The sequence below is a fragment of the Dermochelys coriacea genome, chromosome 1, assembly GCF_009764565.3.
Source record: "Dermochelys coriacea isolate rDerCor1 chromosome 1, rDerCor1.pri.v4, whole genome shotgun sequence".
NCBI classification, from domain to species: domain Eukaryota; kingdom Metazoa; phylum Chordata; order Testudines; family Dermochelyidae; genus Dermochelys; species Dermochelys coriacea.
The window spans coordinates 309711750-309737229 of NC_050068.2; the positions used below are offsets into that span (position 1 = coordinate 309711750).

General features: G+C 39.2%; 1 protein-coding gene across 4 annotated transcripts in view; it reads right to left on the bottom strand.

Annotated features, from left to right (window-relative positions):
- The window catches only part of FAM3C (FAM3 metabolism regulating signaling molecule C), a 59878-nt gene that overhangs the window by 5968 nt on the left and 28430 nt on the right, over positions 1–25480 (bottom strand). For 3 of the 4 annotated variants that reach the window (XM_038395266.2, XM_043495687.1, XM_038395286.2), the window contains 5 exons: positions 20025–20083; positions 18464–18514; positions 17673–17757; positions 14660–14786; positions 11243–13134 (listed from right to left, as the gene is read on the bottom strand). In XM_038395266.2, coding sequence (XP_038251194.1) covers positions 13045–13134; positions 14660–14786; positions 17673–17757; positions 18464–18514; positions 20025–20083 — 412 coding nt within the window. In that variant the 3' untranslated portion in view covers positions 11243–13044. Of the gene's footprint in view, positions 1–11242; positions 13135–14659; positions 14787–17672; positions 17758–18463; positions 18515–20024; positions 20084–25480 lie in introns of those variants that run through there. The other variant, XM_038395308.2, reaches the window with a different exon arrangement.

Sequence of the window (25480 nt, forward strand, 5' to 3'; positions counted from 1 at the left end):
CAGTTGTGGTCTCCCATCCTGGAAAGACATGGGGTAGGTGTCTGCTGAATGGGGGTTGAAGGTGGTGACAGAACATATGGTTAGCAGCGATTGAACAATTTGTGAAAATACCTTTTCAGAATGTCATATCTCCGCTGGGGCTGGGAACCAGGGAGTGGTGGATGGACAATGTTTTGATGTCCTATACTAACAACAGTTCCATCAGAATTGGGGACTCCAGATCACAATAGGTAGCCAAATCCATCTAGAAGGGTGTATCCCTCTTTCGCTGGAGGAGAGCTTGTCGGAGTCTTGTTTTGGGATGGATAGTTGAGGCTAAGACCTGTGGTGTGATACCATCGGTGTTCAGGGCATGTGCTCCTTATCATCTTTGCATCACTCAGAGGACAGTTTTGGAGTAGCAGATGTTCCTAGTACCACAGGTGCCTGCCCAATCTCACCATGAGCTCCAGGTGAACGCTGTCTAAGGCCAGGCTTCAGCAAGACTCCAGAAGGGGAAAAGCTGCTCTCTTCTTTGAAGAATAATGAGCAGACTTCTCAGTCGTCTTGTGCATCTCCTTACCCTCATCGTGCTTGCTCTTAATTGAGTCTGTCAGCTTGGTGGGGCATTCTGTCAGTGCTGGCAGAATGTTACTTAGTGGTTCCGGCTGATGAGCTGGAGAACAAGAGGACCGTGGATCTGATCTTGGGCCTCAAGCTAGCTTCATGAAGTGTTGGCAGAGCTGGAACTCCCGAGCTTGCCTAGCGTGAGAAGGAAAGGAGTGGCAAATCCCACACTTAGATGGGATGTGTGCCTACCCTAAGCGGTAGAGGCATGTGTTGTGAGGGTTGCTCACCCGGAAGACTCAGGGACAGGTGAGGCAAGATTTAAAGCCCAGAACCCTGGGCATAAGGCCCCAGAGTTTGGAAAAGACAGGGGGAGGAATCACACACACCACTCCCAACTCTATCTAAAAATAAATAACTATTTACATGTAAATATCAAGGGGAAGAAGGGAATACTGGCACAGGAGAATTTCCATCACAGACCACAAGCAGCAAAAGAGGAACTGAAGGGTGTGGTTGGTCCATGTCACCACTTATGCCCTTTGTTTGAAGCACAAGGAGGCATAATGCACAGTGCAGACCAGCAGACACTGTATTGAAGAATTTCTGCTCCTGACCACCAACAGTGATTACCCACAAGGACCAGTACTCGAAGAAATTGTGGTTTATCAGTTACAACTATATGGTAACTGCTGGCATTTTAATATCAACCACAGCATCAGCAATAAGAAAACGATCCCCACTGTAGCCTCCAGTAATTTTTTAAAACAAGCAATAGTAATGTAAACAACTCTGAAAATGCATTTCTTAAACATGGACTCTCATGATTCATATTTCTGGAAGGCAGTTGTGTTTCTTCTACAGACAGGTGGCAAATTCATTGCTGGTGTAACTCCATTGAATTGAGTGGTGTCTACAAAGTCTAATTACAACATTAATTTCAGATAACTAATGCCAAAATATATCAGACCCTGATCTAGGTTCTGCTGTCACACTAGGTTAACTTCTGTGTACTAGCTCATGTTTTACACCAACATAGAGAACAGAATCAGTCCCTTTACCAATGCGCCAGTTTAGTAGGATTGAAAATATGGTAGAAGATCTGGAATGTGACACTGAAATTCATTTTGCAGATATCTCAGTGATTTGTGATCACGGTAGATGGGACTGGAATCAGGATTCAAGAACTTAATCTAAATGCACCATTCCTGATGTACAGTAGGTATCTTTTAGTTAGATTGCTAAACAATGGGATGTAATAAATAATGGCAAAAGTTACTAAACTTTTAAAAAAACCCACAACTAATTTAGGGCTTGTCTACATGGTACATTAGTGTGCATCAGCTTGGGTGCAAATTCTAGTGCGCACCAGATGATACAAGCTAACTGTCCATGTGGAACCTTCTAGTGCACATTAAAATTCCCTAGTGTGCACTGACAATCCTGTTTCAAATCAAACAGTACTAAGTCAGCATCCACTAGGGAATTTCTCGTGCACAACCAGCAGGGGGTGTGAGGACAGTTGGTGAGAGACACACCTCAGCTGGTGAGCACTAATGCACCAAATATAGAAGATCTTAATACACTAATTGAACAACTGGATGTAGGTCCAGATATTTATTATAGCTACATGACATATAGTGCCATGTATCTTAGGAAATCTGCTACTGATCTTGAGTCCACTAGCAAGGTAGAAATTCCATCACATACACGAGATCAGAATCTGTCTTGTAGTTTGGTCATTTTTCTAACTCTCATGTGTTTACAACCAGGCAACTTAACTGTTAAACAGCTGTGCACTTGCCCATGTTATTGCTTAAATCAAACACAGTTTCGTATGATCAAACTTGCAATATGTATGATTCAAACTTTTTAATGTTAAAAAACTTGAAACTTACTATTGGGAAGGATTTTTGTAACCTCTTTCCCAGACCTCTGAAAATTTGTGTCTTATTGGGAAACAGAAAGAAATGTCTTATGATCACTTCTGTTTTCTACAGCCGAGACTAGAAACTTTAAACTATGAGTTAAAAAAAATGATCATTCCTAAGGTTACATTATTCATTTCCTTTTGTGCTGAAGGGTACATTGTACTCCATCAACAGCAAAGAAACAGGTCCATGACTGAAATAATATCCTTTTCTCCCCTGAAAGAAACCCGCACACTATCAGCTGAGAAACTGGAGAGCCACTGAAACATAACACAGTGGATAAATTTTGTTTCAAACATCTTAAAGGTCAAATGCATTGAGTTAGAGAATCTATTTGTCTATCATCATTAAAAGGTTCTGCATAGAACAACATAACTTTGACATTGTCTAATTGCAATTTGGAATGTATTGATGTGGGATTGCTGATGTTTTGATTTTTTGACTTGCTATTCATCCGTGATTACACCAATTACTGCTAATTAAGGAGTTACCTCTAATTTAGGCCTTGTCTTCACTGCTAAAAAAGGGTGTATTTTTTATCTTGGAATAGCTCACGTCCGTTAGTTACCTGAGGTAAGAAACAGATCTTTTTAAGCAGCGAAGCCAAGCCCTTAAAGAAAAAAGTAACTTAGTTTAGTGCTAACTGGTTTTGGAGCTTCACAGTCTTTGTGCACTTCTTGAGATTCCACTCCATAAAGGGTAAGACGATTGGTAATCCTATAGCACGTGCCATGATGTTAGTGACTCCTGACCCAATGTTTATGATCATTGTCCGCAAGAACAGAAACTTTGATTCAAGTGTTGTAGACAAAAATAATCTAAAGTCCATTTATTGAATAGACATATTGACTATCATGAATTAGTGATGAGCTAACACGAATGTTTTTGGGTACCCGACTGTTACATTAAAATCATACCATCTCCCACATTGGCTCTCAGAAGTTAAAGCTCTGAGTGCTAAGATAGATTTCCCACAAAAACCCAGGTACCATGGAAAGTGTTGGCAATTCAGTGGTTAGCACTGCTTCCTTTTACTCAACACCTTACTACTGCTTTATTTTAATATTAAGAGGCAATATGCTACTGGAGATGTAAACGGAGGTCCTAATTACTTACAGTCATTAAAGATCCCAGGGTACTTAGGCCAAATAGTGACATCGCCCCTGCATTAGTTTGGATAATAAAATTTTGCCTACCAAAATGATCCTGAAATTTCAGTTGGATACAGTATTCTTCGCTTCTTGACCTAAGCAATTGATTATTGTTGCCGTTATGGTCCAATTCTGCTCCTACCAAATCTCAATACGAGATCAGCTATTAACGTCACTAGGAGCAGGATTGGGCCCTTAAGTAGCCAAGATGGTGTCATCCCACAGGGATTAGGATGAAATGATATTGCTGCAGATATTACTTTCATGGATCAGTAACTGTTTTAAAAGACAGGAAACAAAGGGTAGGAATAAATTATCAGTTTTCACAATGGAGAAAGGTTATTACTGGGGTCCCCTAGGGATCTGTACTGGGACTAATGCTGGGCAACATATTCATTAATGATCTGGAAAAAGGGGTAAATGGTGAAGTGGCAAAGTTTGTAGATGATACAAAACTACTCAAGAGTTAATTCCAAAGCAGACTGCAAAGAGTTACAAAGGGATCTCAAAAAACAGGGTGACCGGGCAACAAAAGGGCAGATGAAATTCAATGTGGATAAATGTGAAGTAATGCACATTGGAAGATATATTCCCAACTACACATACAAAATGACAGGGTCTAAATTAGCTGTTACCACTCAAGAAAGATCTTGGAGTCATTGTGGACACTTCTCTGACACAATCTGCTCAATGTGTAGTGGCAATCCAAAAAGCTAACAGACTGTTAGGAACCATTAGGAAAGGGATAGATAAGACAGTAAATATCATAATGCCATTATATAAAGTCATAGTAGGCCCACACCTTGAATACAGCATGCAGTTCCTGTCATCCCATTTCAAAAAAGATATATTAGAATTGGAAAAGATGCAGAGAAGGGCAACAAAAGTGATTAGGGGTATAAAACAGCTTCCATTTGAGGAGAGATTAAAAGACTAGCGCTGTTCATCTTGGAAAAGAATCAACTAAGGGAGGATACGATCGAGGTCTATAGAATCATGAATGGCATGAGAAAGTGAAAGTGTTATTTTCCCCTACACAAGAACTAGGAGTAACCTGATGAAATAACGGGCAGCAGGTTTAAAACAAACAAAAGTAATTACTTCCTCACACAATGCACAGTCAATCTGTGGAACTCATTGCCATGGGATGTTGTGAAGGTTGAAAGTATACCTGTGTTCAAAAAAGAATTAGCTAAGTTCATGGATGATAGGTCCATCAATGGCGATTAACCAAGATGATCAGGGATGCAACCCTGTGCTCTGAGTGTCCCTCTAGCCTCTGACTGCCAGATGCTGGAACTGGCTCACTCAATAATTGCCCTGTTCTGTTCATTTACTCTGAAGCATCTGCACTGGCCACTGTTGGAAGACAAGATACTGGGCTACATTGACCACTGGTCTGATCCAGTATGGCCCTTCTTATATTATGTTCTGTGCTCTACACAGGGATCTCAAACTCAAATCACCACAAGGGCCACATGAGGACTAGTACATTGGCCTGAGGGCTGCATCACTGAAACCTTTTCATAAGATACAGAAGTATAGTGAAAAATAAAAAAAAATGAAAAGTAATATAGTATGCTATTAAAAGTAAATGTATTAACTTGTTAAAAACTTTAATGTAAAGAGGAGTTTTAATAAAATCTAAACACCTGTAACTATTCCTTATGTGGTCAGTAACACTGATGATTATCTACAAACAGTCTATCAACATAGCTGTAATGGCAGGAACTTTTTAAAAGTAACTATTCATACAAAATACGTTGCCACTTTTAACAAACGTTCTTCCCAACTACTCTCAGCATGCCTTGCTCCATCTCTAAGGCAGCAGCTCAGTGCAAGGTGGATTAGAGCATGCTGGGAGTTGTTGGCCTCTACTGAGTGAATTTACTCAGCAGTCAGCACCTGTGTTGAAGCATCCGAGTCCCCTAGGAGGGTCGGGGATTTCTTTCCCACTCAAGCGTCGTTGAGGGTGAGAGGCACGGGGAACAGGCTTGGCTTTTGTAAACTGGAAAATCCAACATCCCTGTTCCCTCCCCACCCCAGCCCCATGTATTTCTCTCTGATTCGCCTTCCCTTTCCCTCCCTCCCAGTGTTAAAGGAAAAGGGCTTTTCCCAGTGACTGGCTGCTGCTCCTGCTTTCCCAGCTCCCTTCTCCCCAGCGTTTCACACTGTGCATGGGATCAATGGCGACAGATTTAAATGGCGAGTCTGTTTGGCCCTCCCTTGAGGGAGGGGAGATTTGAAGAATGGCGAAGGGGCTGGCTGCGGGTTGGTGTGAGTCAGGGCACAATTGGAGGGGAGGATTAGGGATGCAGGAAGAGCAGGCTCAAAGGCCGTTTGTCAAGCTTGGGTAGTTTGACTCAGGTAAACTTGAGAGAACTGTGGAAACGGCTCATTGAAATGCATGCAGCAGACATCCCCACCCCCCAGAGCGAGAGAGACTGTAAACACTGCCTTAAACAGCAGCTCCGAGCGTCCTCCTGCCTGCCCTCCTCCCCAGAACACGTGTGGGAGCTGGCAGCAGCAGGGCCAGAGGTGGGTTATGTTTTGCTGATCCAGCTAACTTCTTCCCTGCCCTGCCTCTTCCTACCCCTTCCCCGCCCTCATTCCAACCCCTTCCGCAAAGTCCCCTCCCCAATTCCACCCCTCCCTGCCCCATTCCAACCCCTTGCCCAAATCCCCGCCCCAGCCCTGCCTCCTCCCCGGAGCGCGCTGCATCCCTGTTCCTCCCCCTCCCTCCCGGAAAGTCCTAAGTGCCGTCAAATAGCTGTTTGGTGGCGGGAAGAAGTGGGAGGTAGGCGGAGGAGTAGGGATGTGGAGTGCTGGGTGAGGAGGCGGCGGCGGGAGCTATGGCGGGCTGCAGGAAATAACTCTGCGGGCCGTGTGTTTGAGACCCCTGCTCTACACCAATTCTTCACCTCTTCATTTATGTTATAGTATTTATTATAAAAGTTAAACATGGTCTCCATTTTTCTTCATGTTATGTAGAATCAAAAACATGCCTGTTAAACTATGTCCTTTACTAATGTTCTACACACAAAACTTAAGACAAAGAATTATTTGCATAGTGCCTCCTGCGTATTAAGCACTTCACAGAAAGATACAAATCAATGAGTTAGATCCACAGCTGAGGTGGGAAAGGGACAAAGTGGCTTTAAAACAACTCATTGATCCCAAGAGGTAACTGAGGGCCATCCTGGCTTCTAGCATTACTTAGAGCAGCATCAGAGCTGCTCTTATGTTATGCTGTCTATGGCCCAAAGTGCCCATTCCACCAACTGAGGATCATGGATACATTGCAGTGCAGCAGCACCTCTCTCTCTTCCCCAGCCAGGCTTCCTATATCAGCAATCAGGCAGGAGAATGATGCAGAGCCAGCTGAGATTTCCCTAACACAAAGGGAATCCTTAGCTGTTCACGTCCACAGGTTTTATGGCTGCTTTGTGCTGACCAAAATGGCATAAAACTAGCAGAATAGGGCCACAATTCTGGTCCAAGATGTCTGTTCCACAGAGTTTATTGCTAGATTAACAATGTAGTTTCTTAACATTAGTCCAATGGGAGAACTAGCATCAACAGATTTTTTGGAAGAAGCATGTTTTGACAGGGGTTTTCAAGAAGGGACAGGTGTAGGCAGGGAAAACTAGATCAGGGACAGTACCAGCTGCCAAGTTTCTACTCAAGACAGGCCCAGGACTGAACTAGCAGGAATGCTGCAGGTCAGGAATTAAGTACATTGATGGGACAATACAGACAACCATCACAGTCTGCACTATGCCTGACTCAAGCCGCTGATACCAGTCCTCACATTCCTAAATAGTGAAGTTATTCTGGTTTTTCCTCCCCTTTTCCCAGAAAGTGCTGGCTTCATTTTTTATGTTTATTGGTTCTTTTAAACACTTTTTCCTAACACACACACACAATACTTCTGGGAAATCACAACCACACTTACAACCATTATGCACAAGCTAAGAAACCAAGGGCTGTATTTTCAAGGGTTCTCTACTTGTGTGCCCAGCTTAAGACCTGTGAGGGGATATTAAAGCTGGGCAACCACAGTTAGTGGAAGCTTTTCAAAATTCGCTATCAGGAGACAGATAGTCAAGATCACTTGTTCTGTGCAACGCAGACTTAGGTGGGAAAAGGCACTGGAAACAGGCAGAAGGCTCTCACAACTACCCCACTGACCCCATCAAGCTCTCTCTTACCTTTACAGTATGTGAAAAGCTCAGTAACCACACAAAGTATCATTAGCAGGGCAAGAAACTAAGAGTGGCAGTAACACTTTGATTTGTGATGCAGGACTCTGGTTGGATTAGATCCAGGCTGAGCTTCCCTTTGGGAAATTGAAACCAGTCACACTCCCCTTCAATGTGTTGTAGATATTAAAATATGTAGGCCTTTAACATTTTCCTATCTCTGTCCTCTTTGCTACCCCCAGCTAGTCCTTTGTGCCTCGCATTGGGAAATGCTAGTATGGATCTTCATAAGAGGATACTTATCCTTTTTTTCATGCCTTAAAATAAGTAAAATAGTTAATACTAACAAAATATCATCACTGGCATCTGAATTAGCTACCACTGAAATAAGACAGCTCATACCTCAGAGCTATAGTTTCAGGCTCTCTGCAAACTCATGCAGATCAGTTACATTTGCTCCATCTTTTGTTTTGGTTCTACTTTGTTTTGCAACCATAGTAGTTAAAAGTTTTAATTTTTAATCAAAGCTGACATCATGAGCCATGGAGGAGAAGATTTACACAGCCCTCAGCTAGTCCCCTCACTCACCAACAGGGAAATGCACCCCACTCTCTAGGGAACACTGATGTACCCGACACTTTGGTATGTTAGTGATTGAGACACCTACCCACATTGGAGTCCCTCATGCAATTCAGCGACAGGGCATTGCTCAATGGGGAGTTACAAAAACAACTTGCTGTAGATTTTCCAATGACCTTATGCACAGACATGCTGAACCAAAACTGGAAAATTGCTACATAGAATCATAGAAATGTAGGGCTGGAAGGAACCTTGAAAGGTCAAGTCCAGATCATCCCTGACAGGATACTGGGCTAGAGGGACCTTTGGTCTGACCCACTAAAGCCGTTCTTATGCCTAAACTTGTTGATAGTTTATATCCATTTGTTCTTGTGTCCACATTGGTGCTTAATTTAAATAACTCCTCTCCCTCCATGGTATTTATTCTCCGATGTATTTATAGAGAGCAATTATATCTCCCCTCAGCCTTCTTTTGGTTAGGCTAAATCAGCCAAGCTCTTTGAGTCTCCTCTCAGAACAAATATACCTCCTCCCAGTTTACTGCAAACCACAGATAACTACTCTGAGTATGGTCTTTCAACCAGATGTGCACCCACGTTATATTAATTTCATATAGACCACATTTCCCTAATTTGATTATTAGAATGGCATGTGGAACTGATTAGGTTGGTTTGGCATGATTTGTACTTGACAAATCCATGCTGGCTATTCTTTATACCCCTATTATCCTTTAGGTGCTTACAAACAGATTACTCCAGTATCTTTCCAGGTACCAAAATTAGGCTGACTGGTCTATAATTCCGTAGGTCCTCTTTGTCCCCCTATACTACGCTATGTTTGCCATTGGCCGGTCTCTGGGACCTCAGGTGAGGTTTTTCGTAGGAGTGGGTGGGTGAGATTCTGTGGCCTGCGTTGTGAAGGAGGTCGGACTAGATGATCAGAATGGTCCCTTCTGACTTTAGTATCTATGAATCTACCTGTCCTCCATGAGTTCTCAAATATAGTTGATAATGGTTCCAAGATCACCTAAGATGAACTTCCATCAGGCTCTGCCTACCAGAATATATCTAAATACGATTTCATCTGTTCTTTCCCTATTTTAGCTTGCATTCCTTCACCTTTCTTGTTAATATTGTGTGGAGGATCTGGTCACCGTTAACCATATTAGGAAAGACTGAAGCAAAACAGGCATTAAACATCTCCACCTTCTTGATGTCATCAATTATTAGTTTTCATTCCCCGCTACGTAGAGGACCTACAATTTCCTTCATCTTGCTCCTAACGAATTTAAATACCATCCTATTACCTTTTATGTCCCTTGCTAGGTGTAACATTCATTTAGTGCCTTACCCTTTCTGATTTTGTCCCTACATACTTATGCTATTGTTTTGTACTCCTCCTCAGCAATTCATCCATATTCCTACTTTTTGTAGGTTTTTGTAAGTTTACAGGTAAAGAGCTCCTGATGGAGCCATACTGGCCTCTTCCTATTCTTACCATCTTTCATTCACAGTGGGATAATCTGCAGTTGTACATTTAATACTGTCAAATTGTTTAATACATGCTCTTTAGGAGTCACATCATGGGTTAAATTCATCCCTCCACCAAAGTCAAGCAGCTCCCTACCTTCATCTGTGTGAACAGTCAGAAGCTTGTGAAACATTTATTGCCTCAGGAGTTAATGATAATAGTATTAAAAAAAAATGTATGCAGATTGCATTACTTGGCTCAAACCACAAAGCACAGATTAGAACACGAACCTCTGCAGTTACTAAAACCTGTTTCTTGTACACCCTTCGACATTCAGCACATATATCCAATCATTGGAAATTTGACAATTTAGTATGAAAACTAAGAATTGGTCTACATTACAGAATTAGGTCGACGTAAGACAGTTTACGTCGACCTAATTAGGTCAGTGTACACAATACAGCCTTGTCCTGCTGATGTAAGTGCCCTACTACACCAACATAATAACTGCACCTCCACGTGAGGCATAGGGCTTACGTCAGTGTAGTTAGAGCAATGCAATGTCCGTGTAGACACTGCGTTACTTAAATTGGCTGTCATTCTTGTCAATTTCATGCTCCATGTTGGAGTGGTGAAATTGACAAGAAAGCCTGGGGCTTGTGGTGGACTCCAGGTACAGCCTGGTTGCCCCCCAGCTTGGCTCCCCACTCCCAACCAGATTGCTGATTGTGCTTGCTGCTGGGAGCCATGCTGCCTCCAGGCTCCCCTCTGGGCTGGTTTCTCGTCTCCCTGAGTGGGGAGCGAGGGAGCCTCGGAAGCTGCCCCCCTTGCCCATTGGGGAGGAGAGGGGCATGAGGGGGTAGCTGGTCTCCTAGCAGGAAGCCCTGGCTCTCAGCTCCCCAAACTGCCTGTCTTTAGTTGGTGGAAGCGCTCCTGGTGAGGATGTGCATCACCAACAGAAGGAAGGTAGTGCGGACATCAGCCACCACAGTAATTACTGCGGTGGCTGTAAGTCAACCTAACATAGGTTGATTTAAGTTTGTAGTGTAGACACGCTCAGTATGAATGTCATATTTTGTTGGCACTCATATCAGAATAGTATTACACAGGCTAGTAAGACAATAGCCTAGAGAGATTATTCATATACAAACTGGATTTTTTTTTTAATATAGCTATATATACCACTAACTACTGTATCTTCAAGATTCTTTCAAATGTTAACTTGAAGATGACGAAGATGATGTTATCAATCATGGAGTATTCACAGTACAAACAAAATGTATTTTGTCATTACCTAAACACTAAAGTTTATACATTCATTTTCTTGATTAATCTCACATTGTGAAATAAAGTTAATTTCCAGTTTATAGAACGGAGGGGATTTTTACTTTATTTGATGAAAAAATATACATGGTTTAACACATATGATGTAACCTCTCTCAAATAAGAACTAAAAATCTGCATGATATTTTACAAATAAAATGGTTTCCCTGTATAAGGTGCATTTACTTCTGTTCTACATTAAACTTGAGGGGAAAACATTACAAAGCAGGCTAGTTAAACAGAAAACAATTCAAATTCCAGTCTTACTCATGCCTATATTAGGAGGTGGACATTATTCTGAACAAAGTTATTATTCCCTGTATTGCTTTAAAGATTTTAGTGCAAACCATTTTAAGTTTGTCTCAGAAGATACTGATTATAGAACATTCTCAGTGGCACTATTTGTGATTCAGATTGAAGTTCCTGAAAATTTTTTGTATAGTACTGCTCAAAGATGTTGACCATTTGTACTAGAACATACAGTATAAATAGAACTCCAAGAGATTAAACAGAATTCTGCTCTAGTGCCTGTACAGTGCCTAGATAGTCAGTTTCACTGTACTCACTTTGTATTCAGAAAAAGAGTTTTAAGTTTGCCCTACTAAAAATATAAGTGATTAAAAAATTAATTTCTACAGAAAGTGTTCGGTTTTCTATTTATTCTTATATGAGCTATGGTATAAGGCCACTTTAACTTGGTCCAGTTTTTTAAAATCCATTGCTGAAAGGGATGAAGATAACAGTATTAGCTAGTTTTTCAATACCAACTGATACAACTGATTCATATTTTAAAAGGTGCTCTCTGTAACATCCCATCCTAAGTACTGATTGAGTATCTTGATTCACATTAGAAGTAGCACAGGTAGTAGTGAAACTGTGCATAATTATGTATACTAAATTAATTCCTATGAGGAAACTGCCCATTTTCTAACATGCTTTCCTCACTGGGAAATCTCGCTCCTAGGACTAGAATTAAAACAGAAGGGCATTCCATCATACAGCTCTCTCATTCAGCTAGTTAGTATTGCTGAACAGCAGTAGGTAGAACTGAAGGTCAGGCAGCTGGTACAAAAATTGTAATAAAAACAAAACAATTGAGTCATAGAACTGTTATTAAGCCAAGTATCTTCTACAAAGTAAACACTATTTCCATGTTAAATACAAATCTTTTCAAGCTTTTTTTAAATATCATGTACAAGTATTTATATATTTACTTTTGTTTTAATAAAACATTTATTTAATTGTGCTTCTCGTGGCTGATCTACTCTGTTGTATAAAGTACACTAATTTTGTTGATTATTAGGTTTTTTGGGGGGGCTTCAAAACAAAATTCTAAAGCATTTGTACTAGAATAACTGAATAGATCTTTAATAAAAAGTGATGCTGCCATCAAAAGGCAGAGAATAAAAAAATTAAAGCTTTTTAATTTCTCACTAAAATCTATATATTCCACAAAGGTTATGGACTCAAAGCAACATTTACATTGTTATAGGACAGTACAATATCCTTCAGTATGAGCTCATTCCTTTACTGGGTACTTAATTGCTTAGTCGGTAGATCTAAAATGATTATTTACCATAGGCAAACTAAATTTTGCACTTTGACGAATGCTGTTTAGAAATGTTTCACTGTCTTGTTTATTTTGGGCCTATTTACAAAACGATTTCTATATGTGTTAGCAAATAAATAATTCTGATATTCAAAATGTCAATGCTCATGCGCACACCGACAAGATGGATGCATGCTTTAAAAATATTTACATAACATAGTATCTTCTTCATAGCCCTCTCCCTTATAATAGCAGAAAGTGCATTTGCTCTCACATTCTTTGTTTTGAATCTTTTAGTCTTGCTTCTGAGGGATACAGCCTTCCATCTCAACAACTTCTGGCCAGCCTTCGTATTTGTTAGTATCCTTATTGTTCTTTATATGCTACAAATAGAGAACATGAATCCATTGTTAAAAATAAGACCATTTGTCCTGTTACCATTATAAATATTGCTACGCTACCATGATTAAAAAAAAAATCATGCCCTCCAGAAATGCATATACATCCTTTAGCAAAGGCTACTCTTTAGGTCTGAGATAGAACTAGAGAGACAAAATACATTCTTTTCCCTCATCAATGACACCCATTGCAAATAACCCAAATCTTAACCCAAATCATGAACCATACAAAATCAATGACCATAATAGAATATCTGCTAATAGCCATGAATTTGGAAAACTGGATGCTAAACATAGGCTCCTTAGACCAGAGTTTCTCATGGTCTTTTCTTGCGGTCACAGCCTCCTGGCTGTGATTTGGGGGGGGGGGGGGGGAAGAGCACTAAGCAGTGCTCCCCCCACCTTCCAGAGCCACCAGCAGTGGTTGGGCCCTGCCCCCCTCTGGAAACACAAACTCTGGAGGTGCAGACAGCTGGTGAGTTCCCCACTTTCCCGGGGGTAGAGCAGGTAGGCTTTGGCCACGGGGCTTCGGGCTCCATCCACATGGTGGCAGGCTCTGGTTCTAGGCTCACCACCCGCCATCATCCCTGCACCCTGCTGCCTTCCTGTCCACCTCTCCATCCAGGGCTTAATTTGTCCCAGGGCTTGCGGGGCTGAGTAAGTTTGCTATGAAAAGTGATACTAACAAACATACAAATATCACTTTTCCCAGCAGAAGACTTAACAGCTCGCAAGTCTGGAGGAGGAAGAGGAGGAGAGTGCAACCAAAAAAGCAAAAGAAACAACAACAAAAAGACAAGAACATGCAAAGCATCTTATTTGTGTTTCTGTTCTGTTTAGGTCCAGTAAAGAATAGACACAAATGTAAATTATTTTTATTACTGAGTCTGAAAAAAACCCTACATAAATACATTTTGATTTGGCCACATATATGTGCATATTTATTTTGTTTTTCCTAAAGTAAATTTAGTATTTTAGGAAAAATTGTAAATGCAGCCACCAGCAAGAGTTGGTGGTCACACTCTGAGGCCACCAAAAAAAAATTGCGAGAACCCCTGCCTTAGACTGTATGTAGGCACTGAAATAAGTGTTCTATTTTCAAAAGCAACTTGAAATCATTGGGATCTGTTGCATGATAGGCATTTTTGAAAATTAGGTTGGTTACTTAGGTGCCTAAATTTTGAACTTCAAACACTGATTTCTGAACTGACCTACATGACCATATTATAGCTACTTGTTTTTGTTTTTAAAGTAAGAAAAACTCATGTTACAGAGTTTTAATTCATCAGTTTTAATGTAGATCTATGCATCATTTTTCTAAGGTGCTTATCACAGCATCGTTTTGTATATTTAAAAGAAGTTAAATATTCAAATAATTTTTTGTGGAACTTAAATACTAAATATCTACTGTGATATGTTTGAGACAATGATTGGTGTTCATATAATAGGCTAAGCCTCGGTTAGTATAAATTGACTTATCGAACTCTGAAAAGTAATATTAGCAACAAACCTGTTCAAATGGACTTTTAGTCTTAATTCCTTTTCCACCACAAAAGACCCAGTTGTCTCTAAAACCAAGGTTAGTAATAGATGTGCTTCCCAGTTCAGCAATCAGTTTCCGTGCCTCCTCATTAAGCCTTGAACAAAATGCAAAGTGTGTTAAATGTTAAAAATATAATGCATGTAGCTAGATCCTTTATTGCTTAGTTCACCATTCAGCTTCTAATTCACACAATACGATTTCCAGTTAGTTGGTATTAGGGCTAGTATTACAATTAGAATTGGGAATGCCCCTCTTTATGAGGCCAGGTTTCCGTGGTAGCCATGTTAGACTGTATCAGCAAAAAAAACCGAAGGAGTCCTTGTGGCACCTTAGAGATTAACAAATTTATTTGGGCATAAGCTTTCGTGGGCATGAGGTGGGTTCTAGTCCACGAAAGCTTATGCCCAAATAAATTTGTTAGTCTCTAAGGTGCCACAAGGACTTTTTTTTTTTTTTTTTTTTTAAATGAGGCCAGTTGATCGAATGAGATTTCTACCATTTGATGCCAAAATCTCATGTGGCCAGCACAGGGATCCAAACCTGTAAAAACCAAAGCCTCCAATCCCACAAGGATCTATGCACATGCTTAATTTTAAGAAAGTTAGTACTCCCACTGAGTTCAGTGGGACTACTCATGTGTTCACAATTAAGCACACATGAAAGCTTTCATAGGATTAGGGCCTAAATCTGGATCAGGATCTGACCACCACCTGCTCAGCCCATATCAATAGAGAACAATTTTTGGAATACTATCACTCACTCGGGCCATAAGAAGGTAACAATCAGCCTTTCCAAGATAGGTCTGATAGACTTTAGATTATAATCTATCACATGAATTATTTATATGCTTATCTCTAGGTTTTGACTTTATATTTTTTGAATATTTTGATGTCATAAGCAGGCCATTTAGTCTGATCACAACTAAGTGAAAGATGAAACTATGATTGCTCAGATCCCAATTTCAAATTAATGATGCTGCCTTTTGCCACAATTATGCCTCTAGATCTAAACAAACCAGTTATAGCAGGGAAGATAAAGCGATGATGTAACAAGATAAATTTTATTCCAAAATTTTTGTGAGGCAACCCTTTTTTTTCCTGACAGCTACTATATTTTGGCCAATAATTTGGCCCATTTTCAATTTCTGAGCACTCCACAAAACTTTTGATTACTGTTAACTAATGTGGTACGATCATATCGTATGAACTCAGAATACATCACATTAAGCCAGAGCATAAAAACTTTGGGCACATCAAATTAAGTTAATTTTGGGGCTACTTTCCTGTGATTATACAGATTATTTAGATGGTTACATGCCCCTAATGCAGCTCTACAGATAAGGCACAGATTTTGTTGAAATAGTTTGCATTTACTATTACCGGGATGCAATATTGATGAGGTTTTTGTTATTCATGTGAAGTTACTAGTGAACATTAAAGTCTGGTTATTGACATGCCAAAACCCACATTCCTATTGACCTGTTGAGCTTTTTTTTTTTTTTTTTTTTTTGCTGTTGTCATACTTAGACACCAGCTCTCGCAAGTATACAGCTGGGACAAAGTACACACTGAAACAAAACAAAAGAAATCTCTGCATCCATCATATTAAGTATCATGAAAGGAAAAACAGGTAATAGACAGCTTGTCAAAAGGGAAGGGGATGGTGGAAGAGACACCTTCAGGGGTGGGGAGAAGCAGAAGGAGATGTTGGAGGAGAAAAGTGATAATTTTTAACTGCCTTCTTTCCCTAGCACTCGTAGTTTGAAATAGGCAGCCACTGTTAACCCACTCTATTGTACAACCTAATTTGGGAACAGTTCAACGTTATAAATCTAGGCTTTACCATAGAAAGTGGCTATTGTGCCATAATCTGCTACTGAAAGAACAGCTGGGTTGGAGGGTGATGGGTTAACAGAATTTGAAAAATATTTACAAAAAATATTTTGAATATTTAATTTTTTTCCTAATTAGGAAAAAGTTGCTCATAACTTTTTTGTTAGTTCTCATATTCTTCCACGGGGAATTATTTTTCATAGTTGAAGGACAGGTTGCATAAAACTTCCAAAAATTATTTGTAATGGCTATTTAGTTTTCAAAATGGAAACAATAGATAACCTGTAACCTAATAGCAATACGACATCAGAGTCTGCATTTGTTGGCTGTTGGTGAACACTTTGGTGGTTTGACTGTTTGCCTCATATAATCTCCTTGTGCAGGCCAACAGTTTACTAAAGCACAACCTATTGTAGCTTACTGATATAGTGCAAATGCCACCACCTCAGTCACATACAGTGGCAATTACAATACTTAAGCAAAAGAAAATCAATTAACTAATAGTCATGACGACAACCTTAACTCTTGACTTATTTGCTTGTACTGGTTTAAACAACATTTAGGGCCTGAGGTTGAGAATGATGAGATGAAACCTGAGATGCATGAATATTTATGTATACAAAACTGAATCAACTGCACTGCAATGTATGCACAAACTATGGACCCAATGAGTTCTTTGATTTCATATTAACTTTATAACAAAAAAAAATAAACATGCACAATCTATTGATATGGTAATGGCAAACAAACAGACATTACATATGTAGTTATTTAGATGTCAAAGTTGTGTATGGGACACTCTCACCGCAAAAAGCCCTTTGATACCAAGTTCTGTTGTAAACTTTTGAAAGAATAATCATAAAGTTTTGTTCAGAGTTATGAACAACCTCCATTTCCGAGGTGTTTGTAACTCTGAAGTTCTACTGTATGCTTTATTTCTGCACAGCCTGGAGTATTCACTCTTCAGGTTACAAGATCATAAAATTAAGAAGCTTTCCCATAAAGCATAGTGTCAATGATATTTTCCCAGAAGCAAAACTTCTTCAGACATGTTTTTGGAACAGTTTAGATTTTTTTCAGTACACATATATGATAAATATTTAAAAATGCAGGATAAGCAAAATTTACTATATTTGGTCAATACATACTTGGTTGCACCATCATCATAGGTTCCCATTAACACTACAGTTCCATCCTGAATGGACTTCAGGAAGTCAATAAATGGTGCCACATCTGAACAGAGACAGAATACACAGAATTACCGCAAAATGCAATTACAGTACCATACCAAATCTAGACAAGACACTATTCCTTCGGCAGTGCTAATTTAACATTGAGACATTCCTTATACATAGTTTATACATGGAGTCAAAGAAATTAAGTGGGGAAAAGACAACTAAAGCATCAGAGAAAGTATACCTTAATTTTATAGCTGCAGTTTCACCTATTCTGTGTAATAAAATACCTGATGTTTTTTCCATTTAAATTCAAAATGGTAGCAATAAACTGAAGCTCTGGTAGCCCAGATTGGGAAAGTACTCAACATCAAATTAGTCTAGAGGGAAAAAAAAATAAGCCAAACTTATACAAACACAAGAGCTGTGTGTTAGTCATTTAGGAAACCGATTTATTAGCACTACGATAACTCTTACTAGTACAGTTTACATGCCATTTTGGCATACGATGGCTTCTTTAGTCTGCTGTCAGAATTGCCATTAGGGGGATAATTAGTCAGGAGGGCAAATGTCTTTATGTGCATGTGTATAGATAACAAAAAATATGTGTGCTTCTATTTACCTGTCCTCTCCTCATGACTATAGTAGTATATATGAAATGACTACATAACTGCTCAATTCAAACGTTTAAAATGTAATGAGAAGCGATTTATTTTTGCCATTCAAAATTATTTTTATACAAGAAACAATTCATGAACACTTACCTCCTCCCCACATGTCGAAAAACTTGGTGTCCAATGCTTGTCCTGTTTTGCCTAGAAAAAAAGCTTACATTGTGTGTCTATATCAAAAGTTCTTTTAAGAATATATTCAACATTTCATAACAACCAACCAGAGGTGAGAGTATAGCTTTGAGAGCCTGAAAAAAAAATACCATACTAATTCTCAGTTGGTATGTTCTCTTCCATGAAAACAACACCTTTAACTTCCTGTTCCTGTACTACTATGCACAGTCATAGACAAGACAAAGAAGAGCACTGCCATCTTAGTGACAGAACTACTCAGGCAGCAGTAGAAAGGGGAGTGTTTTTTTCAGTTTAAAGAACAGTATAAAAATGGCACATTCGTACTCAGAAGACCTGCTTCCTGTATCTATTTAATAAAAAAATTAGCTTTTACTACTTTTTATCCCTATTAGCAATGAGTGTGTGGAAAACAGGGCACTTTTTGCAGCTGACTGAAAATTTCAGTCATGGCAGCTTCATTTAAATTAGAGGATTTTAATGAATTAGATATGAAAATGAATACTAAAACCAGCAGAGTAACCTGTTACTCATTTTGATGAGAGTTTATTTTATGCTGTTCCAGTCAGTTTTTGATATGCACTGAAAATACAAAAATCTACATCATAACTGCATTGTAGAAGAGAGCAGGGCATTTCAGCTGTTCCCTACCCAACTGCCAGATTTTGGTCTCTGGTCAGGTGGAGACAGTTTAAGATTGAGGCATAAGTACATTAGCTGGATATTTCTGCTGAAATCATCATCAGTGAAATAGCTGACAAATTTGACACTTAAATGGTCATCTTTACTACTGAAATCACGTGTGTGTGCGCGCGCGCGCGTCAATCACAACATATACATTTTTCAAATTTCTCTCTTTCACAATCATATGTGCAGAATTCATCTGTTTTTTAATGAAAGCTTAAAATCTGGAACATAATCCTGTAGCAAACAACATTTGGTGGGAAGCTCTGTGGCTGTGGAATCATGGCATATATTGATCCTTAGCTATGAAAGAACAAATGATTCTATTCCAGCATTATCAATGGAACTTTTAACTAAGCTCCAATGAAAACAAGTGTAAGAAGAATTTGGCTCACAGAATCTTTACCACTGGTGGTGGCAAATTAACAAATAAAGAACACCATTTGACTTTCTGATCACAGATTATGTTTGGAAGCCTGGCAGTTTTTTCCATTTTACATGTAAACAGAACATATATTAGCTGATAATCATTGAAATAAAATGAACATGGAGCCTGTGAACCCATTTTACAGTAAATTTTTAGAGAACTGCACTAAAATTTGAAGATTTCCACACTGCATTTCTAAACTAAACTAAATTATAATTAAGAGATTTTTGCACATTACTTTCAATATAAATCTGAGAGTTTGCTTCCTATGACTCCCCTCCCCACTTTTTCTTCTCTCTCTCTCTCTCTGTCTCCCGGCTGTCTTTCTCCCACCCTCTCTAAATGCCTTAAGAACTATTTGAGAAATGGTCTTTGAATGAAAATACTTTGCACATTTAAAATATGACTTACCATTTACCAAAGCTATATTTATTCCTCTGCCAACATTATTCTTAACACCACTCATTAAACTGAAACAAAAAAAAATGTTTACATCTGAATTATGAAAGACCTCTGAAACAAGCATTTCATATTTTAAAAAAAGGCAAGACTTAAAAGTTGGTGGTAGTGAATATAAATCTGAAGTTAGGAACTGTAGAAAATTGATAAGGGAAATCAAGGGACACAACGCGAAACCTATGGGCAGAGTTAAGGACAATAAGGATTTTTTAAAATATAATCAAAAACAAAAAGAATCTGGACAATGGTGCTGGTCTGTTACTAGATGGAAATGGTAGAATGATCAACAGCACAGAAGAGGCAGAAGTGTTCAATAAATATTTCAATTCTGTATTTGGAGGGAAAACAAACAGATGATGTAGTCTCATTATATTGTGATAACACACTTTCCATTCCACTCATGTCTCTGTAGGTTGTTAAACAGAAGTTACAGAAGTCAGACATTTTTAAAATCAGCAGGTCCAGATAACTTGCATAGAAGAGTTTTAAAAGAGCTGGTTGAGGAGTTTGCTGGACATTAACATTTACTTTCAATAAGTCTTGGGGTGCTGGGAAAGTTCCAGAAGAAGAAAGCCAGTGTTGTGCCAATTTTTAAAAGGGTTAAATGGGATGATCCAGGTAATTACAGGCCTGTCAGCCTAACATTGACCGCAGGGAAGATAATGACCTTGGGCTGATATGGGACTCCATTAATGATGAAGTAAAGGAGGGTAATGTAATTAATGCAAATCAACATGGGTTTATGGAAAACAGATCCTGTCAAACTAACTTGATATTTTTGTTTGATGAGATTACAATTTTGGTTGATAAAGATAATGGTGTGAAGATAATATACTTAAGACTTTTGACTTGGTACCACACAATATTTTGATTAAAAAACTAGAATATAAAATTAACATGAAACACATTAAATTGATTAAAAAGTGGCTGACAGATCCACTTGGAGATGATTCCCCATTTACAGTTACATTTTGAAATCTGTTTCCCATGGGGTCCTGTATGGACTGGCTCTTGGTCCTACACTATTTAACAGTTTTATCAATGACCTGGAAGAAAAAGTCATCGCTGGTAAAGCCGGCAGATGACCAAAAATTAGGGTAGTGGTAAAAAAAAAAAAAAAAAAAAAAAAAAAAGGACAAGATTCAGAGCCATCTAGATCACTTTGTAAATTGGGAGCAAGCAAACAATATGTGTTTTAACATGGCTAGATGTAAATGTATACATCTGGGAACAAAGAATGTAGGTCATACTTACAAGATGGGGGACTCTACCCTGGGAAGCAGCGACTCTGAAAAAGATTTGGAGGTGGTGGTGGAAAATCAGCTGAACACAAGCTCCCAAGTGTGACACTGTGGCCAAAAGAGCTAATGAGATCTTCAGATGCATAAACAGGGGAATTTGAATAGGAATAGAGAGGCTATTTTACTTTTGCATTTGGCAATGGCGCCACCGCTGCTGGAATACTGTGCCCAGTTCTGGTGCCCACAATTCAAGAAGGATGTTGATAAATAGGAGAGGTTTCAGAGAAGAGTCATAAGAATGATTAAAGGATTAGAAAACACGCATTATACTGATAAATTAAATAAATAGATTGAGCCCTTTGAGTCTAACAAATAAAGGTGAAGGGGTGACTCGATTACAGTCTCTAAGTACCTACATGGGAAAATAAATATTAAATAATGGACACTTCAATCTAGTGGAGAAAGGTGTAATGCAATCAAATGGCTGGAAGTTGAAGCTAGACAAATTCAGACTGGAAATAAGGCACACGTTTTTAATAGTGAGTAATTAATAATTGTAACAATTTACCAAGGATCTTGGTGGATTCCCCATCCCTGACAATTTGTAAATCAAGATTGAATGTTTTTCAAAAATGCTCTGGGAATTATTCTGGGGAAGTTCTATGACCTATGCTTTACAAGAAGTTAGACTAGATGATCACAATGGTCTTTTCTGGCCTGGGAATCTATGATTATGCTTTTATGGAAGCTCTGAATTGAGGCCAGGGACCAGAGTCATTCATCCTTAATTGTGCCCTGTTTAACTTGGTCAGCTGACTTCTTCTATCATGGCTGTTTTTAATAGACTAACCATTTTTATATGGCTGGACTGTTAATTTTATTTCTTGATAATTTAAACAAACATTAAGTACATTTTTGGCAAGTTTATTTGTTTTAAGAAGTGGTAAGAATTAACCCTAAGGATACAAAATGTTTATTGAAGTTTTATTAAAACATACAACTTTAACAAGATTTCATCTCAATACATTTGAAGTAAAAGGCAGGCACTTATGTACTAGGTCCTAGTAACTAAGATATATTCTCTGTTCAGATAAAGATTTAAACACTTAATTTTGACCAATATAAGGACTCTATATTCTTCCAGTAATACTATGGAAAGATATGCAGAAATTAAAAAATTTAAAAGGGCTACAGTAACATTCAAGCAAAATAAACGGACAGTAGTTCATAACAAGGTATGCATGTATTCAAAATTTCATGGAAAAAAACACAGTACTTTAGATCTTGTTATTAATACACAGTATTTTGAATGATTTAATTAACAGTAGTTTAAGGATCCATTTGCAACATTAATAATTATTTTCTGAAGGGATACTGTCAGGTCAAATTTGGCCAAAATGTTATGCTTTTTTATAAATATACAACGAATAGAAATATTTCCATGACCTTAAAATAAATTCCACCAAAAAAGTATCAAATAAACATCCTCCCATGACACTGCAGAACTGTGCTTGGATATGAGAAAGTGAAAGCAACTAGTCCTATTTTCATTGGTCACGTGAAAGAAATGCAAAAAAGGTTTAAAAAAAGCACAAAATGAAAAAAATAAAATGAGATGTGTAAGAAGTTTTGGTACTCAAAGAGTGCAGTTACACACCTATACAATGGTAGTGATCTATGATAAAAAGTTATTTCACTGCACCCAAAGATGTATTAGGCAGTTCAAAGAACAGACAAATAAGAACCCTGTAATGAGCAGCTAACGAGTTAAAAATAAACACAAATGAGGGTGAAAACAAATGAGAGGAGCATGGGGTGGTGGTTCAAGAAGGCTGCCCAAATAAGATGCCACAGCTACCCTTAGGCTCTGATGCTAGAAAGCACTTAAGCATGTGTCTAAATTTAGGCATCTGCTCAAGTTCCATTGACTTCACAGCGAGATTTTAGGATGTGTTTACATGCTGGCTTGAATAGAGTGCTCTCCTGAACTGGGACCTCAATTTGTGCTCGCTTCTTAAGGAGTATATTTTTAATCAGTTTACTTCTCTGGTCAGTTATTTTCAGTCCAATTCCACAAACCCCTGTTGGAGAATCTGCTTCTGAAGGGCAGTATCCATGCAAACAACAGCAGCAACATGAGCTTCAACACAATGGCCAACTATTGTTCCCCCACACTGATGTCAAAATACCACCTATTAAAAAAGTTCTTTTATCTATGATGTAATCCACCTTGGTTGAGAGTGCAAACAAAGGCACTATTTAGTGCCGTTTTGACAGACACCAGCTGATTTCAGATTGGAAATGAAGAGCTATCAGTTGATACTAACTTTGTCACTATGACTGTATCTGAACCAGTAATTAGAGATGAAAGGTTCCATATTCCTCTACTAATTCCCTGAGTTATGTAGTCTGCCAAGAATTTTGAGTAAAAATACAACCCACAACAGGATTTAAACTCAATAACCTTTAAAATATAAGGCAGGAAATTTTCAGCTAGGCTACAAAGTTAAGCTTTGGTTAACACTCAGGAGATATCAGGAGGTATTTTGGCCACTGGAGGGCTTCCATATTTCTCCATTAATGCAATTGAAACATATGGCAAATGAAAATACAAATGTGAATGAAAGGGCAGTAAAGTTCTAAGTACATTCCTTAGGACATACTAAATTCTCTGTGTAGTCAAAGTTTTGCGAATGTTTAATTTATCATGTTTTTATTCAACACAAAAGTTAGAAGAATTTCCCTTTAATTTGGCTATAGACTTCTTCATAAAAAGGTACCTATCAAGACAGCGTAATGTTTGAGTGATTAGATGTCCATAAAACCACAAAGACTGAAGTTACAGCATTCTGTACTGTAAGGGAAATACACTGGATTTCCCAAATTCAATCATTCTTCAAGTAGATGGAGACAGGTATTTCACATGCATGTGCCCTGCACACAAGAGCCAGAGTATCTTGCCTACCAGTACCCGCAGACGAGCGGTGTTTACGCCTAGTGGCCATAGCCTCTACCCTGGCTATATGAGATGGCACCATCATGACTCCCCTCAGTTCCTTCTGACTGCCTGCGACTAGAGTCAGAGCTCTTGTATGGTTTTTAACCTCACAATTCATCTTTCTCTTTTAGAGACTTATTCTAGTTGTATATACTGTAGTTAGTTTTTCCCTGCTGATACTCTCACCAGGATTCAAACATTGTCTGTTGCGTGAGGGAACAACCCCCAACACAACCCCACACTCGGTATTGCTTTGCTTAGGTGAAGCCTATGTCAAGGAGCTGTGTTTATTTGCAAATCATTCAGAAAACACAATAAGGTGGCAAGGGATCTTCACTTACAGCAGCAGCTTCTCAAATAGGCCATGTGGCCTGCATCAGCACCGATGTCTGTGTGGGATTGGACGTCACTCTCAGGTTCAGACTGCGCTGATGTTTTGCACTTTGGAGCCGGCACCTCTCCAAAGAGGCAGAGAAGTCGCTCTCTGTCTAGCGCACCAAGGAAAAGGTTTCATAATACCAACTGTGACGGGGCAAGGCCAGATGGCTATGGAAGAGTTGTGGGAGATAGATATATTAGCTCCAGGCTAAACAAATCCTTGGTACCAGGATAAGTGAAATGGCAGCTGCTCCAGGTCAATTAAGACACCTGGGGCCAATTCAGAACTTTCGAAAAGGCAGGGAAAGGCTAGGTTGATTGGGACACCTGAAGCCAATCAGGGGCTGGCTGAAACTAGTTAAAAGCCTCCCAGTTAGTCAGGTGGGAGTGCATGTCAGGAGCTGTGGGAAGAAGTTGCACGGTTGGAGAGGCTGAGTAGTACACACCATATCAGGCACAAGGAAGGAGGCCCTGAGGTAAGGGTGAAGTGGAGCTTGAGGAAGTGAGGGCTGCTGTGGGGGAAGTAGCCCAGGGAATTGTACATGTCATGTTTCTAAAAGGTCAGCTACCATAGCTGATACTATTAGGGTCCCTGGGCTGGAGCCTGGAGTAGAGGGTGAGCCCGGGTTCCCTCCCCTTCCCACCTTTGCCCCCTGATTAATCACTGAGACTGGGAGACAACAGAGATTGTGCAAGGAAGGATAACTTCTCCTCACCTCCCTCGCTGGCTTATGATGAAAATGGCTCAGTAGACTGTGACCCTTGTCTCTAGAGAAAGAAAGGTTATGTGG